The sequence below is a fragment of the Bos indicus x Bos taurus genome, chromosome 3 (assembly GCF_003369695.1).
Source record: "Bos indicus x Bos taurus breed Angus x Brahman F1 hybrid chromosome 3, Bos_hybrid_MaternalHap_v2.0, whole genome shotgun sequence".
NCBI classification, from domain to species: Eukaryota; Metazoa; Chordata; class Mammalia; order Artiodactyla; family Bovidae; genus Bos; species Bos indicus x Bos taurus.
The window spans coordinates 51486327-51510284 of NC_040078.1; the positions used below are offsets into that span (position 1 = coordinate 51486327).

Below are 23958 nucleotides of genomic sequence, written 5' to 3' on the forward strand. Positions count from 1 at the left end.
CTACTCTTCTGAAATACTGGGAAGCTAACTAATAACATTTAAGCTTTAGGGACCCCACTTGCACAAGCCCTTGCAAAGCTCTAGTAGGTGCAAAGCCCTAGGAATGTGTCTACTTGGGTATGTTTTTGTAAGGTTTGCAAAAGTAAGAGATTTTGACTACAAGTGATCAAGACTCTTTCTCTTTAGTCAAATGTCCTTTCATATCTGGTGGCATTGAGTGGCTGTAGGCATTTTGGGGATTCAGCCACAATCTGAGTTGTGGATACAGTAGTTTGAGTTAGCAAGGCATATTTATTGGTTCAAAATCACTTCTACATCTGGATAAGTTGTAGTTCCCTGTCCTGGTGTAGGAATGGCTTCTAAGAACACTGATTTGTCCTACAAAGTGACATGAAGGGTTAGGGCTCAAGATCACATCACTCTGTGAAGATTTATAGCAAAGGATGCTGGGAGTATGTGGATAATGAAGAAAGTACAAAAAAGGTAAGCAGAAGCCTCAGTTTTCATGAGTGCCTAGTCAGAATGGAAGGAATATTCTCAGTAATGCAGAACATGCAACTATAAACTTTTCTGCTTTTGCTGAGAATCATACATAACAGAATTTATCAGAATTTCTGTATTTATAACAAAAGAAATAGAGGAAAACAACAGAATGGGAAAGACTGGGGATCTCTTCAAGAAAATCAGAGATACCAAAGGAACATTTCATGCAAAGATGAGCTCAATAAAGGACAGAAATGGTATGGACCTAACAGAAGCAGAAGATATTAAGAAGAGATGGCAAGAATACACAGAAGAACTGTACAAAAAAGATCTTCAAGACCCAGATAATCACAATGGTGTGATCACTGACCTAGAGCCAGACATCCTGGAATGTGAAGTCAAGTGGGCCTTAGAAAGCATCACTACGAACAAAGCTAGTGGAGATGATGGAATTCCAGTTGAACTATTTCAAATCCTGAAAGATGATGCTGTGAAAGTGCTGCACTCAATATGCCAGCAAATGTGGAAAACTCAGCAGTGGCCACAGGACTGGAGAAGGTCAGTTTTCATTCCAATCTCAAAGAAAGGCAATGCCAAAGAATGCTCAAACTACCACACAATTGCACTCATCTCACACGCTAGTAAAGTAATGCTGAAAATTCTCCAAGCCAGGCTTCAGCAATATGTGAACCGTGAACTTCCTGGTGTTCAAGCTGGTTTTAGAAAAGGCAGAGGAACCAGAGATCAAATTGCCAACGTCCGCTGGATCATAGAAAAAGCAAGAGAGTTCCAGAAAAACATCTACTTCTGCTTTATTGACTATGCCAAAGCCTTTGACTGTGTGGATCACAATAAACTGTGGAAAATTCTGAAAGAGATGGGAATACCAGACCACCTGATCTGCCTCTTGAGAAATTTGTATGCAGGTCAGGAAGCAACAGTTAGAACTGGACATGGAACAACAGACTGGTTCCAAATAGGAAAAGGAGTACGTCAAGGCTGTATATTGTCACCCTGCTTATTTAACTTCTATGCAGAGTACATCATGAGAAACGCTGGACTGGAAGAAACACAAACTGGAATCAAGACTGCTGGGAGAAATATCAATAACCTCAGATATGCAGATGACATCATCCTTGTGGCAGAAAGTGAAGAGGAACTAAAAAGCCTCTTGATGACAGTGAAAGTGGAGAGTGAAAAAGTTGGCTAAAAGCTCAACATTCAGAAAACAAAGATCATGGCATCCGGTCCCACCACTTCATGGGAAATAGATGGGGAAACAGTGGAAACAGTGTCAGACTTTATTTTTTTGGGCTCCAAAATCACTACAGATAGTGACTGAAGCCATGAAATTAAAAGATGCTTACTCCTTGGAAGGAAAGTTATGACCAACCTAGATAGCATATTAAAAAGCAGAGACATTACTTTGCCAACAAAGGTTCGTCTAGTCAAGGCTATGGTTTTTCCTGTGGTCATGTATGGATGTGAGAGTTGGACTGTGAAGAAGGCTGAGCACCGAAGAATTGATGTTTTTGAACTATGGTGTTGGAGAAGACTCTTGAGAGTCCCTTGGACTGCAAGGAGATCCAACCAGTCCATTCTGAAGGAGATCAGCCCTGGGATTTCTTTGGAAGGAACGATGCTAAAGCTGAAACTCCAGTACTTTGGCCACCTCATGCGAAGAGTTGACTCATTGGAAAAGACTGAGATGCTGGGAGGGATTGGGGGCAGGAGGAGAAGGGGATGACAGAGGATGAGATATCTGGATGGCATCACCGACTCAATGGACATGAGTCTGAGTGAACTCCGGGAGTTGGTGATGGACAGGGAGGCCTGGCATGCTGGGATTCATGGGGTCACAAAGAATCGGACACAACTGAGCGACTGATCTGATCTGATCTGATGTCTATTAGTTAGCTTTCCAGATATTGCAGTCTTTTGTGATATCTTTTCACATTCTCAATAATCACTTTCATAGCTTAAAAATAAATAAATAAAAAGTTCAGGCAGCTATGCCATTTATAACTGTTTCAATGGTACTACCAGTACTGTATCTTCCTGATGTTTATTTTTATTTTGTCTTATAAAATATGGCATTGGGCCACTCTGAGAAAGAGCAAAGAAGGCTTTATGCAGCAGATCCAATCTTTTTTGGAGAGAATAATGATGGCAAGAATGTATTTATTGCTAATAGAGCTCTTAATGAGATATTTTCTCTGCAACAATGAGGGAGAGGTGGTGGGCTATAATGTTCCTCTGGCTTTACTTTAGCAAAAGAAGACACTTCATTTTTACTTATTTACTTATTTTACTTACTTGAAGTAGATTAATAAAGGCACCATGCTGAGTGAACAAAGTTATAAGGAGATTTTTTATTTTTCTACCTTTAGACCACACTGAAACAAACTTACTATCTTAAGAAGAAAATTACGTACTATAAAATCAAATTGAAATATATATTCCTTAAGTAAACTTTAAATATCATAATTAAGTGTACAGGCCACTTAGAATAAAAACCATTGTATTTTTCCTCAAAGGATAATTTTTATTTCAATTATAGTTTTAACTTGGATGTTACTTTCACCATTTTCAGGGCTGACTTTAACATCTGAATGCAATCATCAAGCCTGTACTGGTTGTGGTAATGAATAGACATAGGCTGCCTGGAGGTCTAAGTATGAACTAAATAACTTGGCATATGCTGGGTGCTTCAGGGCAAATTTCTTAAAGGTCCTGTATGAAATGCGGTCTGAGTTTGGTCCAGCTATCTCCCGAAAGAGTGTGGAAACATCAAGATCTGGTACTCCAAAAGCTGCCCGAAGTATAGCAGCTAATTCCTGTTCAGTTATGAAACCATCTTTATCAAGATCAAAAAGCTTAAATGACATTTGCAGAATCTTTTCAGTGTTGACAGGATTGCATAGGACGGTCAGACCTATCACATACTCTCTGAAGTCTATGGTGCCATCGTTGTTCCTGTCAAAGAGGGCAAAAAGTTGTTGCAAGGGCTTTGAAATTGGGAGTTTCAAATAATTTGCAAATTCCTCAATTCCTATCTTCCCTCCTTTGGAGGCAACTGCAATGTCAGCATATTTATCCAAGCACTGATGAATATTATCCCAATCTAACTTTAAATTCTGGCTAATTTTTGTAAATTCCACCAAACCAGCTTCCATAGGTAGTTGAAGGTTACCTGCAGAAATCATCAGTCTGCAGTCTTCGTAAGTGTGGTCTGTCACGGGCACCCCAAGAGCATTGGCCATGATGATCCTCACTGTATTGGCAAAAAGGACAGGGTCTTTTTTCTCTTGGACGTTTGGAATATAAACAGGCATAAACTCAACTTCTACCCTGGTGAATGGTTGACTCAGGGTCAACATACAGGCCTGGAAGCCCGTAAACCCCTGCCAGGTCCAGGTCACCGTGTCCAGGGGGTTTGGGTACCTGAGCAGCACGGGCTGCACAGGCACCCCTGGAGAGAAGGCCCCTAGTTTAAAAGTGACCAGACAGCTGCGGTTGGTGCACACTCCTTCTGGGAAAATCAGGATCTGTGGCCACTGTCTGTTAGATGTCACTCGCTTCAGGATTTCCTCCCGGGTGGTCTTCCTGGAATTGGGGTCATCTCGGGTCACAAGCACCGGCTGCGTCGACAATAGGAATTTCCCAGCCACCGGGATATTCACGTTCTGACTCTCAGAGACCACTGAGGGTAACCCTGCCACGACACAGGCGATCGCATCAAAGAAACTGGAGTGCGGGGCTGCCACGAAGATGCGGGCTTCATCTCGGGTGGCTTTTTTCCCTTTCACTTTAACCAGGAACCCTGCTAAAAAAAAAGTCACCTGAAACAAGAACTTTAAAGTTGGTTGCGCCAGTCTTCTCCAGTTCTTGGCCGGCTTGGTTGGTTGAGCACGACGGCCTATGGTGGAAAGCGCAGCCACGGGCCAGAGGAAGATGAAGAGGAAGGCAATGCAGGACACCCGCACGGGCACCAACACGGTCCCCATGAGGACGATGTAGGCCCAGCGCCACGCGCTGATATGCGTGTGCTGCACGAAGGGGTTTTCCACTGCCGGCGGGAACAGGGACTTGTTCATCTCTCGGCTGAAAGCGGATTCCAACGCAGCCTTGGGGTCCACCACCGCAGGCTCAGAGTCCAACGGCGGAGACGTGGAGCTCAACATCGCAGGCTCCGAGTCCAACGGCGGAGAAGTGGAGCTCAACACCGCAGACTCGGGGTCCGAGGGCGGAGACCTGGAGCTCAACATCGCAGGCTCCGAGTCCAACTTCCCAGGCTCGAAGTCCAAAGTGGGCTGTGCCATGAGGCCAACTTTTCCGGTCTCAGGGTGCCTGTAGCTTGGATCTGGGGGCAGCCCCCGGAGTGCACCCCTTCCCTATATTTAAGTGCTCTTTGTTTGCACATAATTGGAACGCTTTGAGGCAATTGTGAGTTAATAGGAAATGATGTATTACCTTTAAAATCAGAAGAATCAAAAATGGTAAATGATGTAACAGTAGAATTAGAACCATGTCAACAGTACAATCTTTTCTGCTTTTTTGTAAATGGCCTCCTTTTGACATATATGCTTAGTAAATTATTTTCACATAACAACTTCTGTTGTCTATTATATACCTACTAAGGATCTATCAAATAGATGAATATTTGTTAATCACAACTTTTTTAATTTAAATGCCTTTACCAGTCAAGTTTGCTTACTGTGAGATGCTTTGGCAATTGGTAAGTCAAATTTATTTACTCTTCCTACAAATTGATTTCTGCAGAGACAGGACTGTTTCTCTCTCTCTTTTTTTTTTTTGGACTGTCTCTTTATACTATGTTTAACTGATGGCACCCTTGAGGCTTTATATCTGTTGCAAGCACTCTTCTATGGAAACATACAATGAAAATTAGAAAACACCATTATCATAGGCCAGGATCAGTCATGGCACGTTTTGACCCATATTCTTAATATTAGTCCAGATGAACCGGTCAGCGTTCCAAAGTGACATAAGTAACAACAACAAGAAACCTTAAAATCACATTTGTCAGAAACAGGTTTTCGTTAAAATAAGTCAGGATTACTTTATTGTGTCACAACACATAGTCAATAAAGTCTTGTTCCTTAGTTGCTGCCCTTTGAAAATGATCAAGAGGGAAGCATAATCAAAGTTGGTTGAAACAGGCTCTCTGTAGCATCTGCTATATCAAATATTCCTGTTTGCTATTTGCTAATTTAAATTCCTTCAGAATTCAAAGTCAAATTGTAGGTTTCTGAAAGATGTTTCTAATTATTAGAATATACCAGGTTACCCATAAAATAGGAAAAGCAGTATGGATACCAAAGACTGTTAAACAGAAAGTGATCTAAGTGGAAAGATTATGGACTTTACAACCAAACGGATCTAGGTCAGATCCTGGTTCTGACTCTTATGCTGTAGGCAGTGATCAGTCTCATTTTTACATCTCTAAAGTGGTGATACTCCCTACCTTGCAATGTTAGGAGGTAGAAATACCTCATATACCACAGTGTATATAGAAAACTGGGCTTTCACTGGTAAACACATGTTGCTAGGATACGATAATAAGAATATTTAAAGACATTCCACTTCTGTCACTTCTCAGAACTATGCTTAGTGAGGGAAACATTAGGAACACAGTTGTAGACTCTAAAAAGCCATGAATTGGCATTGTTACTGTCTCCCATTCCAAATGAGAGCAGCCCAAGAGAATGAGTAGTAATCTCTTAAGTTGGCATCATCCTCTATTTTGTAATTCTTCCCTTTTTTTTTTTTTTTTTTGGCCACACCCTTGTGGGATCTTAGTTCCCCGACCAGGGATTGAACCTAGGCCCAGCAGTGAAAGGGTCAAGTCCTAACCACTGGACCAGGGAAATCCTTTCCCACTCTTATTTGTACTGTTCATTACTCTTTTGAACACTTGTTTAATTTAACTGCATTCCCAGGTGGTGTTAGTGGTAAAGAACCCACCTGCCAATGCAGGAAACATAAGAGACACTGGTTTGATCCCTGGGTCAAGGAGATCCCCTGAAGGAGGGCATGGCAGTCCACTCCAGTATTCTTGCCTGGAGAATCCCATGGACAGAGGAGCCTGGTGGGCCACAGTCCATAGGGTCACAAAGAGTTAGACATGACTAAAGCAACTTAGCATGCACACATGCATTCTGTGTATACTTCTTAAGGGAAAGATCAATATTATGATGTTACTTTTTTTTCATATTTTCCCCACAGTGCCTAACAGTGTATCAGATAATTTATTTATTCATTTAGCAAATATTTGAGTTCACTCAAAGAATCAGGCTCTTATTCTAGATGCTGGATATTGTGTCAGTTAATGAAACAAAAGTCTCTGCCCTGTGGAGCTGAGATTCTAGTGCATACAGGAAGTATAGTATTCATTTCTTCTTGCTTTAAATGGGGCAGAAGGATATTTTCATCCTTTTCCTAATCTCTCACCCATTTAGCTAGAGAATTAAGGCAAATAATTTAATGGACTTGCTTCCCTATAATGTTTAATAACTATGTATGTAAATATAAGAATCTTCATATCCTCTCTTGTTACTCTTCCCAGTGTAAGTAGTATTTATGGCCTATTTTAAGATGCACATTCACCTTGTCATATTTGCTTTCAAACTAATAAATATACTATAAATCCAAGATATTTGATAACAGAATTTTTTAATGGTTAAAAAATAGTAAAAAGAACTTTTGAACAATAAAATGAAAATTTATACCATTGCACGTTTGCCTTTTAATATGGCACAGCTAATCTTTAATATACATTTGTAAAAGGCACCATATATTAACAAGGTAAAGAATGCAAAAAAAAACAAAATTGAGCCACTTTCTCCAACTTCCTTTTTGTCCAAGTGTATACATTTTAAGGCAAATGCTTTTCTGTGCAAAATACAACAAAAGAAAATCAACATTATGTTACAAGTTCACACATTCTCAGATTTTTTTCAATATCATTTGTCAGGATACAAGCACATTAAAACAATTTTTTCCTAATGAAGCTTAAAGAAGTTGAACAATTTAAAAAAATTATTTGGAGATTCCATTATAGATTCCTCATAGAAAAAGTCAATCTTTTCTTCGTGTTTCTTCTTTTAGAAATGTCCATATCAATTTGTTCACGATGTCAGGTTGTTCTTGTTGGAGCCAATGACTGGTTTCTGACAAAATAGTCAGCCTGAAATAGTTTTTAACATAAATCTTTGTGACTTCAGCCATCTCAACCTCCATAAATGCGTCTTTCTCTCCCCACAGCAGTAATGTTGGAGTGATCACCATGTGATGTTTGAGAGGCAGGCAGCTATAAAAACAAAACACGTGGGCTTGAGACTCATTGTAAGAGTTAAAATAACATTTTCCCAAAATGTTTCTCTAGGCCATACATTTTTAAGGAAGGCAGTATCACCACCAAAGGGGTGAAAATTAGTTCTTAGGAGAGTGAAAAAATTTACATTTTTTTAGATATAAACCATGAATATACACATAAACATATATTAAAATTTTATGGGATGGGGGCAACTATGAAAAAATGTCTAAAAAGGCTCTGAAGGGAGGTGATGACAAAAAATGATTGAGGGGACTTCCCTGGTGGTCCAATGATTAGCAGTCTACCTTCCAAAGCAAGGAACGTGGGTTTGATCCCTGTTCGGGGAACTAGGATCCCATATGCCACAGGGCAAAGAAGCCTATATGCTGCTACTACTGAGCCTGTGCCACAACTAGAGTGAAGCCTGTGTGCCTCAAAGAAAGATAATAAATAAATACATGACTGAGAAACACTGCATTAGGCAATCAATCTGTGTCATAAAAAATTTAAAGGTCTATTTAGCAAAGGGCCCGATAAAAGTTTTAATTGGATGAGGATGGCAAAATTGATAATGAAGGCTATAAATTAAATATGAAATTCATCACTTGAAGAATAATTTCCTTTAAAAGGAAACCAGAATTTCTGAATGGTGTGATAAAAGGGAGCTTTTAAGCAGTGTTACTGTTTAAATATATTTTAATTGTTGGATAATCTAATGCATTTTATGTGAAAATTAGAACTGAAAAGACAGAAAATATATGTGGAATGAGCTTTAAATATTACATGATAGTATAGTTATTTTTCAAGGAGATTCTTTTTAAAATATAAAGTTTTTATTATATATTTCCTTAAATACTAAAAAATATAAAGAATAAAAACATGCATAATTGTATCATTTAAAAGATGGTCATTTTTTATGCATATAGTTGAAACCATAAGTACAGCAAATATACAGTTTATACACAATATACATATACAAATTCTATATTAAATTATAACTTTCTTATTTCACAAGGTTTTTCAAAAATAATTGTAAAACATTACTTTATGGCATAATAACCCATAAATGATTTGACTCTTCCTGTATAATTGAATATTTAGATTATAGCATCAGTTAAAAGAAGAGGAGGATGTTTTACGTGAAGCTACATGCTACAATGAGCATTTTGTGCCCAAATCTTTATTGGCATTTCAGATAACTTCTTTAGGCCAGAGCCCTAGAAGTGGAATTCTATATTTCTAAAGCTTTTGACACCTTCTGCTAAGCTGTTTTTCAGAAAGGTGGGATGGTCTTAATTTCACCGCTGTTAACTAAGAATGAGAATGAACATCTAACTAGACACTCTCCAGCACTGGATTATATTTTCACTAGTTATAGAAAAGCCCTAATGTGTGTCTATTTGGGGTTGATAGGATGCTATTGGAATGTACAGGATATCATATATGTCCACCAAAGACTTAACTTTTGACTCCATGCAAGTGGCCATCATTTGGTTGTAATGCTCCTAAAAATTAAATTCTTTGTGAATAGGTAAATGGACAGAAGAACCTGGAGGGCTACAGTCCCTGGGGAGTTAGACAGGGCTTAGGAATAGTAACTAGGTCAAATCTGGTTCTTACCATCCCCATGAGACGGTTATAAGTGTTAGGATACTTCTCATTCATTTCTTTAGTTTCCTTTAGGAGAGATTTTCCTTAAACCCTCCTTGATCCTTGCCCCGTCCCTGGCTGCTGAGTGATAGTTGTTGATTCAGGGTTCTGGACTAAAGAGAGTATATAAAATAATATGTCCTGAGGTGAGATTTACTCTCTTTTTCCTTCCCTCGCTTATCAGATTCGAGGGAGCCAACGGACTGGGGGGCTGAGGAGATGTGAGTTTACCCTTCAAATTTTCCCACAGGTGAACAAAGTTTAGACTGGCAACAGTTATCAAGACCATTTCAGTTCTCATTTAATATGAAGGCCACAGTCTTCAATCTATCCTTTATGGGTCATGAAGTTCATGTTTTGGTTTTCATCTGCTAACTCCTATGTGATTTCTCAACTGATTCAGAAACTGGGCAGGAAAAAGGGATGCTATTTGTCAGGTCCCCCCAAATACAGCATATGTATTTCAAACAGTACATAGTTTAAAAACTTTATTAAATAGTGTCAGATTGCAGATATCCTTTCACAAATTGCTTCTGTGCCTTAAGATTATATTTTTAAGATTCATCTAATGATGATACATGTAGTTCTTTTTCTTTTTTGATACAGGTAGTTCTACTTCATTTACTTTCACTGTTGTATACAATTCTATTGTATGACTACATATACAATGGATCACAATTGATTCATTCTCTTGTTGGGCATTTTAAAACTTCCAATTATTTTGATAATTTAAATAATATTGATCTCATTCTTGTAACCATCCACTTGTGCCCATGTGGGAGAGGTTTCTTTCAGTATATCCCCCAAACAGACTTGCTACCTCAGAGAATATGCACATCATCAATATTACAAGTTGTTTTTACAAACTGACCATATGCTCTACTCTCAGCATATAAGAATTTGCTTTGTACCATATCATTGCCAACACTTGTTCTCAAAAGTTTAATTTTTTTTTTCCCAATCAAATGAGTGTAAAATACTTTGTTTACCTGTTGTGGTAGAGACTGCTTCCCAAACTTCTTCCCTTCTACCACAGTGATAGAAAATCCAATTATTAGCTGGACAAAGGACCATCCAGAATGAAGACTGACTATGTTTCCCAGGGTTCTTGCAGTAAAGTGAGGGTATGTGGTTTATGAGAAATGATTTGGGCATCATCTAAGTTGTGTCCAATATGCCTGCCCCTTCCCTTTCTCACTTTCCACTCACTGAAATGCAGATGTGTTGTTAAACCATCTTGAACCACACAGATAAGGACAACATATGAAGGATGGCAGAATAACAAAATAAAAAGACCGAGATCTCTGACCAAAGAGTGACCTAACAGCTTTGATGACTACACACAATATAGCCACCATATCAGCCTTAGACTATTAACGTTTTTAATGCCACTGTTACTTTAGGTCTCTATCGCAAGCAGTAAAACCTATGTCCCACTACTAAGGTGGTGCATCTTTCATGTTACTGAAGATCCCTGTGCTGGGTCTTTGTTGCTATGCAGGCTTCTCTCTAGTTGCAGTGAGCAGAGGCTACTCTTCTTTGCAGTGTTAAGACATCTCATTGTGGTGACATCTCTTGTTGTGGAAGAGCACGGGCTCTTGGGCACATGGGCTTCAATAGCTGCAGCGGTGGGCTCAGTTGTTGTGGTTCCCGGGCTCTAGAGCACAGGCTCAACAGCTGTGGTACATGGACTTAGTTGCTTCAAGGCATGTGGGATCTTCCAGGACCAGGGATTGAACCTGTGTCTCCTGCATTGGCAGGCAGATTCTTTACCACTGAGCCACCAGGGAAGCCCCTAGATCCCTTTTCTGCAAATTGCCATTTCATATCCTTTACTCATTTTTGATTGGGTTGTCTTTTCCTTATTGATTTGGAGACATTCTTTATAAACTCTGCTGCTGCTGCTGCTGCTAAGTCACTTCAGTCATGTCCGACTCTGTGCGATCCCATAGATGGAAGCCAACCAGGCTCCTCCATCCCTGGGATTCTCCAGGCAAGAGTACTGGAGTGGGTTGCCATTTCCTTCTCCAATGCATGAAATGAAAAGTGAAAGTGAAGTTGCTCAGTCGAGTCCGACTCTTAACGACCCCATGGACTGCAGCCTACCAGATTCTGCTGCCCATGGGATTTTCCAGGCAAGAGTACTGGAGTGGGGTGCCATATTAATTCATGAATACTGGAAGAAGCCTATCCCTTCTCTAGGGGATCTTCCAGATCCAGGAATCAAACAGGGGTCTTCTGTATTGCAGGTGGATTCTATACCAGCTGAGTTACCAGGGAAGCCTCCTGACAGGGTTAGTTACCTACCTATTTTTTCTTTAAAATTGAATTCTTTAAAATTGTCTCAGCCTTGTGCTCCCCCATACAAATTTTAAAATCAGCTTGTTATGTTTCATGAAAAACTTTGACAGTTTTGATTGAAATTTTATTAAGTTTATAGATTAATTTGGGAAAAATCAACAATGTTATGATATTGAAGTTTTCCACTTGTAAAGATGATAAACGAGGGTTATTTTCAGTAGTTTACATCAGCAAGTCTGTATCAATGTTAAAACATTAAAATACTTCTCTGCTGCTGCTAAGTCGCTTCAGTCGTGTCCGACTCTGTGCAACCCCATAGACGTCTGGCAGCCCACCAGGCTCCCCCGTCCCTGGGATTCTCCAGGCAAGAACACTGGAGTGGGTTGCCATTTCCTTCTCCAGTGCATGAAAGTGAAAAGTGAAAGTGAAGTCACTCAGTCATGTCCGACTCTCAGCGACCCCATGGACTGCAGCCTACCAGGCTCCTCCATCCATGGGATTTTCCAGGCAAGAGTACTGGAGTGGGGTGCCATTGCCTTCTCCGAAATACTTCTCTATAGGTTAGTAAATAGACAAGGCCCCTAGCTCATATTCTTTATTGCTTCCAATACATTTTGATAATCCATAAAGGTCATCTTTTGTTAGAGTCAGTCCTTTATACCTAATATTTTTGTTGCTATCATAGGTATATCTATTTTAAAGTGTTTTATAACTGTTGTTGGTTTATAAGATTGTAATTTTTGTATAGTAACCTTATGTATGCCAACTTTGCTGAACTGTTTTTGTTCTAATAATTTTTTCCTGTAGATTTTCCCTTTCTCTAAATATATAACTACATTGCGTGCTTGCCTGCTCAGTTGCTCGGTCATGTCCAAGGCTTTGCAACCCCATGGACTGTAGCTCGCCAGGCTCCTCTGTGTATGGGATTTCCCAGGCAAGAATACTGAAGTGGGTTGCCATTTCCTACTCGAGGGGATCTTCCCTGCCCAGGGATCCAACCTGCGTCTCTAATGTCTCCTGCACTGGCCAGCGGATTCTTTACCACTAGCGCCATCCTGGGAAGCCCGTATAACTACATTGTGTGTGGGTGTGTGCTAAGTTGCTTCAGTCATGTCTAACTGCTTGCAATCCCATAGACTGTAGCCTGCCAGGCTCCTCTGTCCATGGGATTCTCCAGGCAAGAAAACTGGAGTGGGTTGCCATTCCCTTCTCTAGGGGATCTTTCTGACCATGGATTGAACCAGCATCTCTTATGTCTCCTGCATTGGCAGGTGGGTTCTTGACCACCAGTGCCCCGGGGAAGCCCATATAACTACATTATCTATACATAAACTTCAGTTGTTTTTTTTTAATGTGCTAGCTAAGACTTTCAATACAGTGGTAAAGAGAAGAGAAGCAGTTATAGCAGACAAGTTACCCTTAGTCTTTATTTTTCAAGGGAATGCTTTCAGTGTTTCATCACAAGGTATGATGTTTACTACAGGTTTCTGGTAGACAGAAGTACCTTCTGCATTGCTGTCATAATGAAACCATAATATGATTAACAGAATTCCTCTGTCCATGGAATTCTGCAGGCAAGAATACTGGAGTGGATTGCCATTCCCTTCTCCAGGATATCTTCCTGACCCAGGGATCAAACCCTGGTCTCCTGCATTGAAGGCAGATTCTTCTACCATCTGAGCCACCAGGGAAGCCTAATATGATTAACAGAAAGACACTAATAGACATAGAGATATCAGGTTTAATGGCAAATGAGAAGAAAACTTACAAAGATGATTTTATAAAGCAAGAAATAATGTATTATTCTCTTAGATAGAACTAGGACTTGTCAGGTCCCCCAGTTTCCCATGAAAATACAGCTGTGAACAGCACCACAAAGAATTTTGCCCTTTTAGTGGAGGTTTTTGATCCTCTTGGCTCTGATTCCCAGAATATATTTTTATATGCCTGCCAGTGCTCCAGGTGCAAATAACCAGTACAAACCCCTGATTTTTTTCTTAGACAACTGAGTAAAGCAAATGTCTTTCCCCCAGAAATATCCCTGCAGGCAATTCAGGTTTATCTGAGGTCCACCTTCTATCCTCTGCTTCTAGTCTACATAGTAGTTAGATGTGTTGGATTTTAATAAACGCTTTTTCTTAATTTACCTAGATGATCTTATTTTTCCCTTTAACCTGTTAATGTGGTAAGTTAATGGGTTTTAATGCTGTTAGGTTTAATTGTTAATGCATGCTAGATTCTGTTTGATAGTATTTTATTTTGAATTTATGGATCTATATTTACAACATAACTTGATCTAATTTTCTGTGTTATACAATCCTTGTCTTGTTTTGTTATGGAAGTTATACCAACCTGAGAAAATGAGCTGAAGTATATACCTTCTTTTTATAATGTCTGAAAGAGCCGAGTCTAAGAGTGGGATTTTCTGGGGCTTCCCTGGTGGCTCATTGGTAAAGAATCTGTCTGCCAATGCAGGAGACATGGGTTTGATCTCTGATCCAGGAAGATCCCACATGCCATGGAGTAACTAGGCCCATGCACCACAATTTCTGAGCTCATACTCTAGAGCCCATAAGCCACAACTACTGAAGCACACCTGCTATGAGGCCCATGAGTTGCAACTACTGAAGCCCTTGTACTCTAGAGCCCGTGCATGCTCCGTGACAAGAGAAGGGACCACAGTGAGAAGCCCATGCACTGCAACAAAGAGAAGTCCCCGCTCATTGCAACCACAGAAAGACATCACAGCAACGAAGACCCAGGGTAATCAAAAATAAATAAATAATTTTTTTTTTAAAGAGTGGGATTTTCTGAGGTAGAATTTATGTGTAAAACCACTTAGGCTTCTTTGTGTGGGTGTGTATGTATATGTAGTTTATAGATATGCTTAAATTAATAACCCAATTTCTTTAATGTGTATATCTATTCAGGTTTTCTATCTTCATGAGTCAGTTTTGTGTGTTAAGCTTTTCCTAAAAACTACCCATGTTGTCAAGATTCTCAAATTTATTAACATAAACTTTATATTTTAATATCTGTTATGTTTGTACTTATATCTATTTTCTCCTTCCTGATATAGTTTGTTCATGCCTTTTTTACACCAGTCTTGCCAAAAGTTTACCTATATTAATAGTGTTCAAAAAATCTGCGTTTGTTGATTCTCTCTATTGTGTCTTTGTTATTTATTGTATTAATTTCTGCTTTTTACCTAATTTTATTTTCCTTCTAATTTATTTTTGTTTACATGTTGTTCTTTTCCAAATATCTTGACTTGAATCTTCTTTTCTTAATATAAGCATGAAAAACCATACATATATTTCTAAGTATTGTTTTAACTGTATTCTACAGGCTGTAATACTTTTTTCTGTGTTTACTAGCTTCTGATATGATTTTTTTGATTCACAAGTAATATAGAAGTTTGAGGTTTTTCTGACTGTATTGAGTTTTCTAAAAGTTTGTTGCTGTCAATTTCCCACCACATTGTGTTCAGAGAACACAATCTATATGATATTGATCCTTTGGTTAAGGCTTGCTTTATGGTCCAGTATGTAAAAATCAATCCTTATAAATATGATATGTGCTTAAAAATATTGTGTATTTTCTAATTGTTGGGCGCAGGATTCTAGAGTTGATCATCACATTAAAGATGTTAATTGGATTGTTTAAATCTATATCTTTATTAATTTTCTGCTTGATTGATCAGCTTCTGAGAGAAATGGATGAAAATCTCCAATAGTAACTGTGGATTTGCCGTTTTTTTCTAGTAAGTCTGTCAAATTTTGCTTTGTTATGTGATGCTTTGTTATCAGTTTAGGCTTTCAAAAATGTTTTTGCAGGCTATTCCTATAACTAGTCCAATTCCAAGTTCATTATGATTCCTTGGGTCCAAATTTTGGAGAGTCCTTGGATGGAAGTATGGTCCTGGGGAGACCTTAGGGTGATTTTCATACCTGAATATAATGTACTATACTTTATTTGTAGTCATTATATTTGTATAACCTTGTTTTTAATGATGTACTTGACCTTGACTCAGTTCAGTTCAGTTCAGTTCAGTCACTCAGTCATGTCCGACTCTTTGTGACCCCATGAACCGCAGCACGCCAGGTTTCCCTGTCTATCACCAACTCCCAGAGTCCACCCAAACCCATGTCCATTGAGTCGGTGATGCCATCCAAGCATCTCATCCTCTGTTGTCCCCTTCTCTTCCTGCCCTCAATCTTTCCCAGCATCAGGATCTTTTCAAATGAGTCAGCTCTTTGCATCAGGTGGCCAAAGTATTGGAGTTTCAGCTTCAACATCAGTCCTTCCAATGAACACCCAGGACTGGTCTCCTTTAGAATGGACTGGTTGGATCTCCTTGCAGTCCAAGGGACTCTCAAGAGTCTTCTCCAACACCACAGTTCAAAAGCATCAATTCTTCTGCACTCAGCCTTCTTTATAGTCCAACTTTCCCATCCATACATGACCACTGGAAAAACCATAGCCTTGACTAGACGGACCTTTGTTGGCAAAGTAATGTCTCTGCTTTTCAATATGCTGTCTAGGTTGGTCATATCTTTCCTTCCAAGGAGTAAGTGTCTTTTAATTTCATGGCTGCAATAACCATCTGCATTGATTTTAGAGCCCAGAAAAATAAAGTCAGCCACTGTTTTCACTGTTTCCCCATCTATTTCCCATGAAGTGATGGGACCCAATGACATGATCTTAGTTTTCTGAATGTTGAGCTTTAAGCCAACTTTTTCCACTCTCCTCTTTCACTGTCATCAAGAGGCTTTTTAATTCCTCTTCACTTTCTGCCATAAGGGTGGTGTCATCTACATATCTGAGGTTATTGATATTTCTCCAGGCAATCTTGATTCCAGCTTGTGCTTCCTCCAGCCCAGCATTTCTCATGATGTACTCTGCATATAAGTTAAATAAGCTGGGTGACAATATACAGCCTTGACATAGTCCTTTTCCTGTTTGGAACCAGTCTGTTGTTCAATGTCCAGTTCTAACTGTTGCTTCCTGACCTGCATACAGATTTCTCAAGAGGCAGGTCAGGTGGTCTGGTATTCCCATCTCTTTCAGAATCTTCCACAGTTTATTGTGATCCACACAGTCAAAGGTCTTGGCATAGTCAATAAAGCAGAAATAGATATTTTTCTGGAACTCTCTTGCTTTTTCAGTGATCCAACAGATGTTGGCAATTTGATCTCTGGTTCCTCTGCCTTTTCTAAAACCAGCTTGAACATCTAGAAATTCATGGTTCAAGTATTGCTGAAGCCTGGATTGGAGAATTTTAAGCATCACTACTAGAGTGAGATGAGTGCAATTGTGTGGTAGTTTGAGCATTCTTTGGCATTGCCTTTCTTTGGGATTGGAATGAAAATTGACTTTTTCCAGTCCTGTGGCCACTGCTGAGTTTTCCAAATTTGCTGGCATATTAAGTGCAGCACTTTCACAGCATCATCTTTCAGGATTTGGAATAGCTCCACTGGAATTCCATCACCTCCACTAGCTTTGTTCATAGTGATGCTTCCTAAGGCCCACTTGACTTCACATTCCAGGATGTCTGGCTCTAGGTGAGTGATCACACCATTGTGATTATCTGGGTCATGAAGATCTTTTTTGTATTACTTTTTTGTATTACCTTGATTACTGTACGTAAAAAGAGTCAAGGGGTCAGTTGAGCTTTCAGAAGGTTTGAGCTAGATTTAACCTACATCAGGGGCTTCCCTGGTGGCTTAGACAGTAAAGAATCTGCCTGCAGTGCAGGAGACCTAAGTTTCATCCCTGGGTCAGGAAGATACCCTGGAGAAGGGAACAGCAAACCACTCTAGTATTCTTGCCTGGATAATTCCATGGACAAAGGAGCCTGGCAGGCTACAGTCCATGGAGTCGCATAAGAGTCGGACACGACCGAGCACCTCACATTAACCTACAACAATCTAGTTTAAAATTATCTTTTGCCTGTATGTAAAACTGTGAGTTTTGAACTTCACAGGCCTCCATTTTTTTTTGTTTTGTTTTTTCTCTCCAAGATAATTAACAGGATTCTAGAGCTTACTCTTGGGAATGCAAGTCCTCCTAATGAATGATTAATCGTTAGTAAAAGAATCTCAAAATATGAGAATTATTTTCCCTCTTTCCTTATAGCTACTTAAAACATACTGTTTTGCATCACAAAGCTAACCCTCTGATAAAGGGATAAATTGAGAACATTTTAAAACCAGCATTCTTATCTCCTGTCCAAAATTTAGACTGGTGTGAAAATGTATTTTTCTCTCATAATAACTCTCTTAAATGTTATTTGTGAAAAGCAAATGACAAAACATGAGCTTCAGACAATGTTGCTATATCCTATAAAATGTAACCTGTAGCCTTTGCAATGTCTGTCTGCCTTGCTTGATAAATTATTACCTACAAGTACCTTTTGGGACTTTTCAGGTGGCTCAGATGGTAAAGAATCTGTCTGCAACGCAGGAGACCTGGGTTGGATCCATGGGTCAAGAAGTTTCCCTGGAGAAGGGAATGGCAGTCCACTCCACTATTGTTGCATGGAGAATTCCATGGAAATAGGAGCCTGGCGGGCCACAGTCCACGGGGTCAAAAAGAGTCCAGGATACGACTGAGTGACTAACACAAATACCTTTTAAATCAACATCTCTATTTTTCAAAAAATACACATATATTTTTATACTTGTACATTTTGTTGTTGTTGTTAGTCAAAAAAGAAGATGTGGATTTACCTCTCTTTTCATTCATATAGTCTCATGGATTTCATATTCAAAGAATTTGAGAGATTTTGTTTCATTTAAAGTAACACCTGCTACAACTTTTTTCTATCCTCTTACTTTCAACCTTTTTGTGTCTTTGTGATTTACTCGTATCTCAATCAAATCCGACATTTTGGTTTTTAACTGGTAGGTGTAACACATTAATATTTATTGTGTTTATTGACATATTGAAATTGTTTTTGACTTCTTATTTTGTGCTTTCTATTTACCCTGCTTTGCTTCCTTTTTCTCCTTTCCTGCCTTCTTTTGAATTGATAGTTTCTAGTCCCTTTCTTGGAGAAGGCAATGGAACCCCACTCCAGTACTCTTGCCTGGAAAATCCCATGGATGGAGGAGCCTGGTGGGCTGCAGTCCATGGGGTCACTAAGAGTCAGACACGACTGAGTGACTTCACTTCCACTTTTCACTTTCCTGCACTGGAGAAGGAAATGGCAATTTTCAAGAACACCCACTCCAGTGTTCTTGCCTGGAGAATCCCAGGGACAGGGAAGCCTGGTAGGTTGCCGTCTATGGGGTCTCACAGAGTTGGACACGACTGAAGCGACTTAGCAGCAGCAGCAGCAGCAGTCCCTTTCTACTGCTTTGGAAATAATATTCTATTTCTATTATTTTATTTTACTAGAAAACAAATTATTACATATATATTATATGTGAGTGATTTCCAACTTTATCTATCTACCTATCATTTATCTATCTATATGATTCCTAATTCCATTGTACATGTCAAATATAACCTGTCTTTTGTGTTTTCATTTCTTTATCTATCTAAGTGAAATTCTAGGTAATTCTTTTTGGATCTACCTTCCAATTCATAACCCTCTATAGCTTGTCTGACCTGCTATTTAACTTACTTATGGATTTTAAGACTTCAATAACATACTTTTCATTTCTAGAAGTTCTTTTGGTTCTTTTCCAGTCCTTTCCATCCTGTCATGATATTTTCCTTATTCTTTACTCGTATTTTTATTCTTTCATATTTAATAATTTAAACTTACTTTACAGTCTTTATTACTTCTATTATTTGAAAATTTTAGGAGTTCTGCTGCAATTGTGTTCTGACTCACTATTGGTGGGTTGGTATTTTTTGTAATTTGGATTATCAACTCATCTTCAGTGGACCTTATCTGTGGGGATATTGTGAGTCTGAATTGAGGTGTACCTTCCAGAGAGATTCTGTCTTTGTTTCTGCTAGGTTTCCTAAGGAGTGTTACCAGCCTATGAGGATGTTAAAATAGAATTTTTCCCCTAAGAATTCTAGTATTATGGTAGTAGCATAAATTCAAACCCCTAAACATTTTTAAGGCAGGCTGTGGCTGCTAGTACTCAAAGAGAATATTTTTTCTCCTATGTACGTCCAAACTCAAATTTCCATGTCTTATCTTTCACACTATATTTTCTGTCTGCTGCTAAGTCACTTCAGTTGTGTCCGACTCTGTGCGACCCCATAGATGGCAGCCCACCAGGCTCCCCCATCCCTGGGATTCTCCAAGCAAGAACACTGGAGCGGGTTGCCATTTCCTTCTCCAATGCATAAAAGTGAAAAGTGAAAGGTAAGTCGTGTCTGACTCTTAGTGACCGCATGGACTGCAGCCCACCAGGCTCCTCCATCCATGGGATTTTCCAGGCAAGAGTACTGGAGTGGGGTGCCATTGCCTTCTCTGATTTTCTGTCTAGACAATATCTTCTGAAACAAAAGCCTCATTTATCTGTTAGTGACTCCAAGATATCACATATCCTCACCCCAGATTCTCTCCTCTGAGTTCCAGACCCTTGTAGCCTACTGACTATTTGAATAATCTAAGACACCATTTCAAAGTCAACTAGTCTAAGATCAATAAAATTTATGACCTCAAAATGAGTTCTCTTCTCGTACTTTCTGTCTCAGTGATTGGCCTATCTGTAGAGTTGTTCATGGCAGGGATTCAGGAGTTATCTTTGACATCTGTCTTCTTCTCAGTTCCCCATCCAACCCGTTATCAACTGTGTCAACTTATCTCTTAAATATCTCTTAAATCTACCCACTCTCCCCATCTCTACTGCTTTCAGAATAGTTCAAGCTGCCATCTTCTTTAGCCTGGATTTCTGACGTTTCACCACATTCACTCTTTCAGCACATTCTCCATATTGAGTGAATATATCCAAATACAAATTGGATCATTTTTCTGCTTGAAACTCTCATTCACTGGCTTCACATTCATGGCTCTTAATATGGTCTCCTTGGCTCTGCTTAACCAGCCACTGCCTACCTCTCGGACTTATTCTCATTCCCTTCTCTTCTATGCATCCTCACTTTCTGTGCTCTGTCACTTTGTTACTTAAAACCATAGCCTTCCATCTTCCTGCACAGCCTTGGAAGAGGCTATTTTCTTTTTCTGGAATGCCAGTCTCCCTACCCTAAACTTTATCCAGTCAATACCAAACTCATCCTTTATTTCCTCATTCAAACATTATTTCTTCCATTCTCATCCCTTTCTTTCAAAGTCTTCATGTTAGTTTGTAACTATACATTCATTACTGCAGTTGTTTGCTTGATGCTGTTTTCTCTACTCAGCTACAAGTTTTGTGAGATCAAGGACCTTGTCTCATTTTGCTCATTATAGTATTCTGAGTGCTGGCATAGTCCAGAATATAGAAAGTGCTTAACAGATATTTTTAAAATGATTATTTTAAAATATAACTAAAAATATACATCTATTCAAAGTCCAAAGGGACAGAAGTGGATAGAGTTATGGATAAAACAAGTTACACCTACATGGGATATCTAGTGTATTCTCTTTATTTTTCCATATGTTTAATTTTCTATAAAAAAAAGATTATGCAACTTATAAAAACCAAAATAATTTGAGTATCTGGATAAATGGTGAACTTAATTTTAGAAATCGAATATTAGCTCTGTAGGGAATAAATATTTTGTTTAACTAAAAAGAACAAATTATACTGACCTGAAGATATTTCGGTAATGGTTAATTGGACCACTTAATGCTCCAGGCTGAGAAAAAACATAAATATAAGCTTCAAGATCTTCTGTTGTTAGTCGACATCCTTTTCTTCCAATGCCAGTGCTGTGACTAGTAAACAGATGTTTCAAAGCCTGGTAAGTGAGAAAAGAATAACTAAGACTTTTCAGCTACTTCACAGTAACTAAATATTTGGCTTCTGAAAGAGAATGATGGTCAGTGTGCAGTGACTGCTCCCAACTTCTGCTCTAGCCAGGTTGGAGACCTCATTGTTTACAAGCACATTTTATACATTTCTGCCGACCTGGCTTTATTTTTGATATTCTTCCCTTTAGTCCCCCATGCACACTTCACCTTTTTTTCCACACTTCACCTTTATGAAAAGCATCCTGTTTTCTTGGTGTGTATTCACATTCTGCTGAGCTAAGTACTATCTCTATCCTAAAGCCTACCCTAATATTCCAGCTAACAACTGTTTATCTGTTTACTGACAACCAATCCACCACCACCCCGTTTGAACTTCTTTTTGACCACAACCTAGAGTAACAAACACATTTTACATCATGATCCAGTTCATAGATCTACATATATATTTCTAAAACAAAAGTTTAAAGAAATAATTCTCATACTTATTACAGCATGTAGTGCTGTCTTCAATTCTGTTCCACTTTATATTTAAGAATTCAAACTGCAAGTCACTTTACTGAATTGCAAAACTTATATCATGACTCACAAATGGGTCCCCCCTACAATCTGAAATCTCTATACCGGCATTTCTCAAAATATGTAACTAGCTGAATCAGAATTATTGGGATTCTTTTGTAAAAAATTTATTTTTAGTTGGAGGGTAATTGCTTTACAATATTGTGTTGCTTTCTGCCATATAAAAATATGAATCAGCCATAGGTATACATATGTCCACGCCCTCTTGAACCTCCCTCCCACTTCCCACCTTATCCCACCCCTCTAGGTTGTCACAGAGCACTGGTTTGAGCTCCCTGAGTCATACAGCAGATTTCCACTGGCTATCTGGAATTCTTGTTTAAAATTAGACCCTCAACCCCAAAACATGCTTGCAAAAATATTAAATGACATGTGCAGGAGGTGATTCGTTGCAACCTTATTTGTGACAGAAAAAGAATGGGAACAAATGTTTATCAGTGGGTGGGGTAGTAGTGGTTGAATAAACTATGGCATAGCCACACAATGGCATATTAGTGTTTTTAGGACTCTAAGAAAAGATGGAGACAATCTCTATGCTGATGATGGAGTCATCTGCAGGATATACTGTTAAGTGGCAAAATGAAGCAAGGGTGGAAAATAGTGTTTATATTAATAGAATGTTATCTTTTGTGAAAAAAGGAGAAAACAAATATATGCACATTTGCTTATGTTTTTAATAGAAAAAATAAAAAGATGAAACAAAACTAGCCAAAATGGTTTCCTATGGGAGAAAGAAGAAATAGGATGGAGATAGAGAAACAGAGATAAGTAAGACTCCTCTGAATGTACATTGTTTTATTAGACTTTTAACTTAAAACCGTATATATGTTTCATATAACATCATGGAAGTTATGTAAAAATTCTGTAGTCTTAAATTTGCTTTGGAAATGTGGATAAGAACTCATAATTTTTTTTCTGTCTAAAAAATCTCCCGCATTGTAGGCAGACGCTTAACCGTCTGAGCTACCAGGGAATCAGCATCAAAAAATATGTATGTCCAAATCCTGTCCAATGGAAAGATCCAGGAGCAATGAAAATTCAGTAACAATGATCACCTAAATCATGGTCTCTAAATACTATATCCTGCTAATAGGAGCCAGAGCTCCTTCAGTAAATGACTGATTCCAGATCTGGAACAGGACATAAATAATGAACTTAGGACGTTAAGGAGGCAAGCTACTACTGACAAAGGGCTCTTGTGTCATGAGCACACAGACTTGTAAAAATTTGGGCATCAAAGAGAATAAAGACTGTGATCAGTTGATACATCAGTTCAGTTCAGTTCAGTCGCTCAGTCATGTCTGACTTTTTGCGACCCCAGGGACTGCAGCACACCAGGCTTCCCTGTCCATCACCAGCTCTGGGAGCTTGCTCAAACTCATGTCCATCAAGTCAGTGATGCCATCCATAGCAAACAGATTTTCAAAAATCATGAACTCATAATGATATGGAAAAAACCTGCATTGGTCATCACTGGGGGCTTCGAGGGCACCAACTCATTACTCTGGGCATTGTTTATAAAGGGAAATTATGAAGCATTTATCCTGCCATTCTGTGGGAACTATATTTCTTTTTTTTTTTGCATTGGAGGAGATGCCTAAGACAGTGCATAACACATAACAGATATACAATAAATGATTATTTAAAATCAGAACAACATAAGGAGGACCGGTTTTGTTGTTTTTTTTGTTTGTTTTCAGTGCTTTAGTCTATCTTTGTTTTATTC

At 38.9% G+C, this 23958-nt stretch overlaps 2 protein-coding genes across 2 annotated transcripts in view; both read right to left on the reverse strand.

Annotated features, from left to right (window-relative positions):
* Positions 1–3104: 3104 nt before the first annotated feature.
* On the reverse strand, positions 3105–4734 carry LOC113890320 (lysophosphatidylcholine acyltransferase 2B-like). Its single transcript, XM_027538244.1, has one exon. It carries the CDS (start codon positions 4665–4667, stop codon positions 3105–3107), a length of 1563 nt encoding a protein of 520 aa, XP_027394045.1. The 5' UTR covers positions 4668–4734.
* Positions 4735–7162: 2428 nt separating this feature from the next.
* The window catches only part of EPHX4 (epoxide hydrolase 4), a 36984-nt gene continuing 20188 nt past the window's right edge, over positions 7163–23958 (reverse strand). Inside the window, exons 6-7 of the mRNA XM_027536532.1 lie at positions 21495–21643; positions 7163–7816 (exon numbers count right to left, since the gene is read on the reverse strand). Of these exons, the coding sequence (XP_027392333.1) occupies positions 7585–7816; positions 21495–21643 (381 nt within the window). The 3' untranslated portion in view covers positions 7163–7584. The remainder of the gene's footprint in view (positions 7817–21494; positions 21644–23958) is intronic.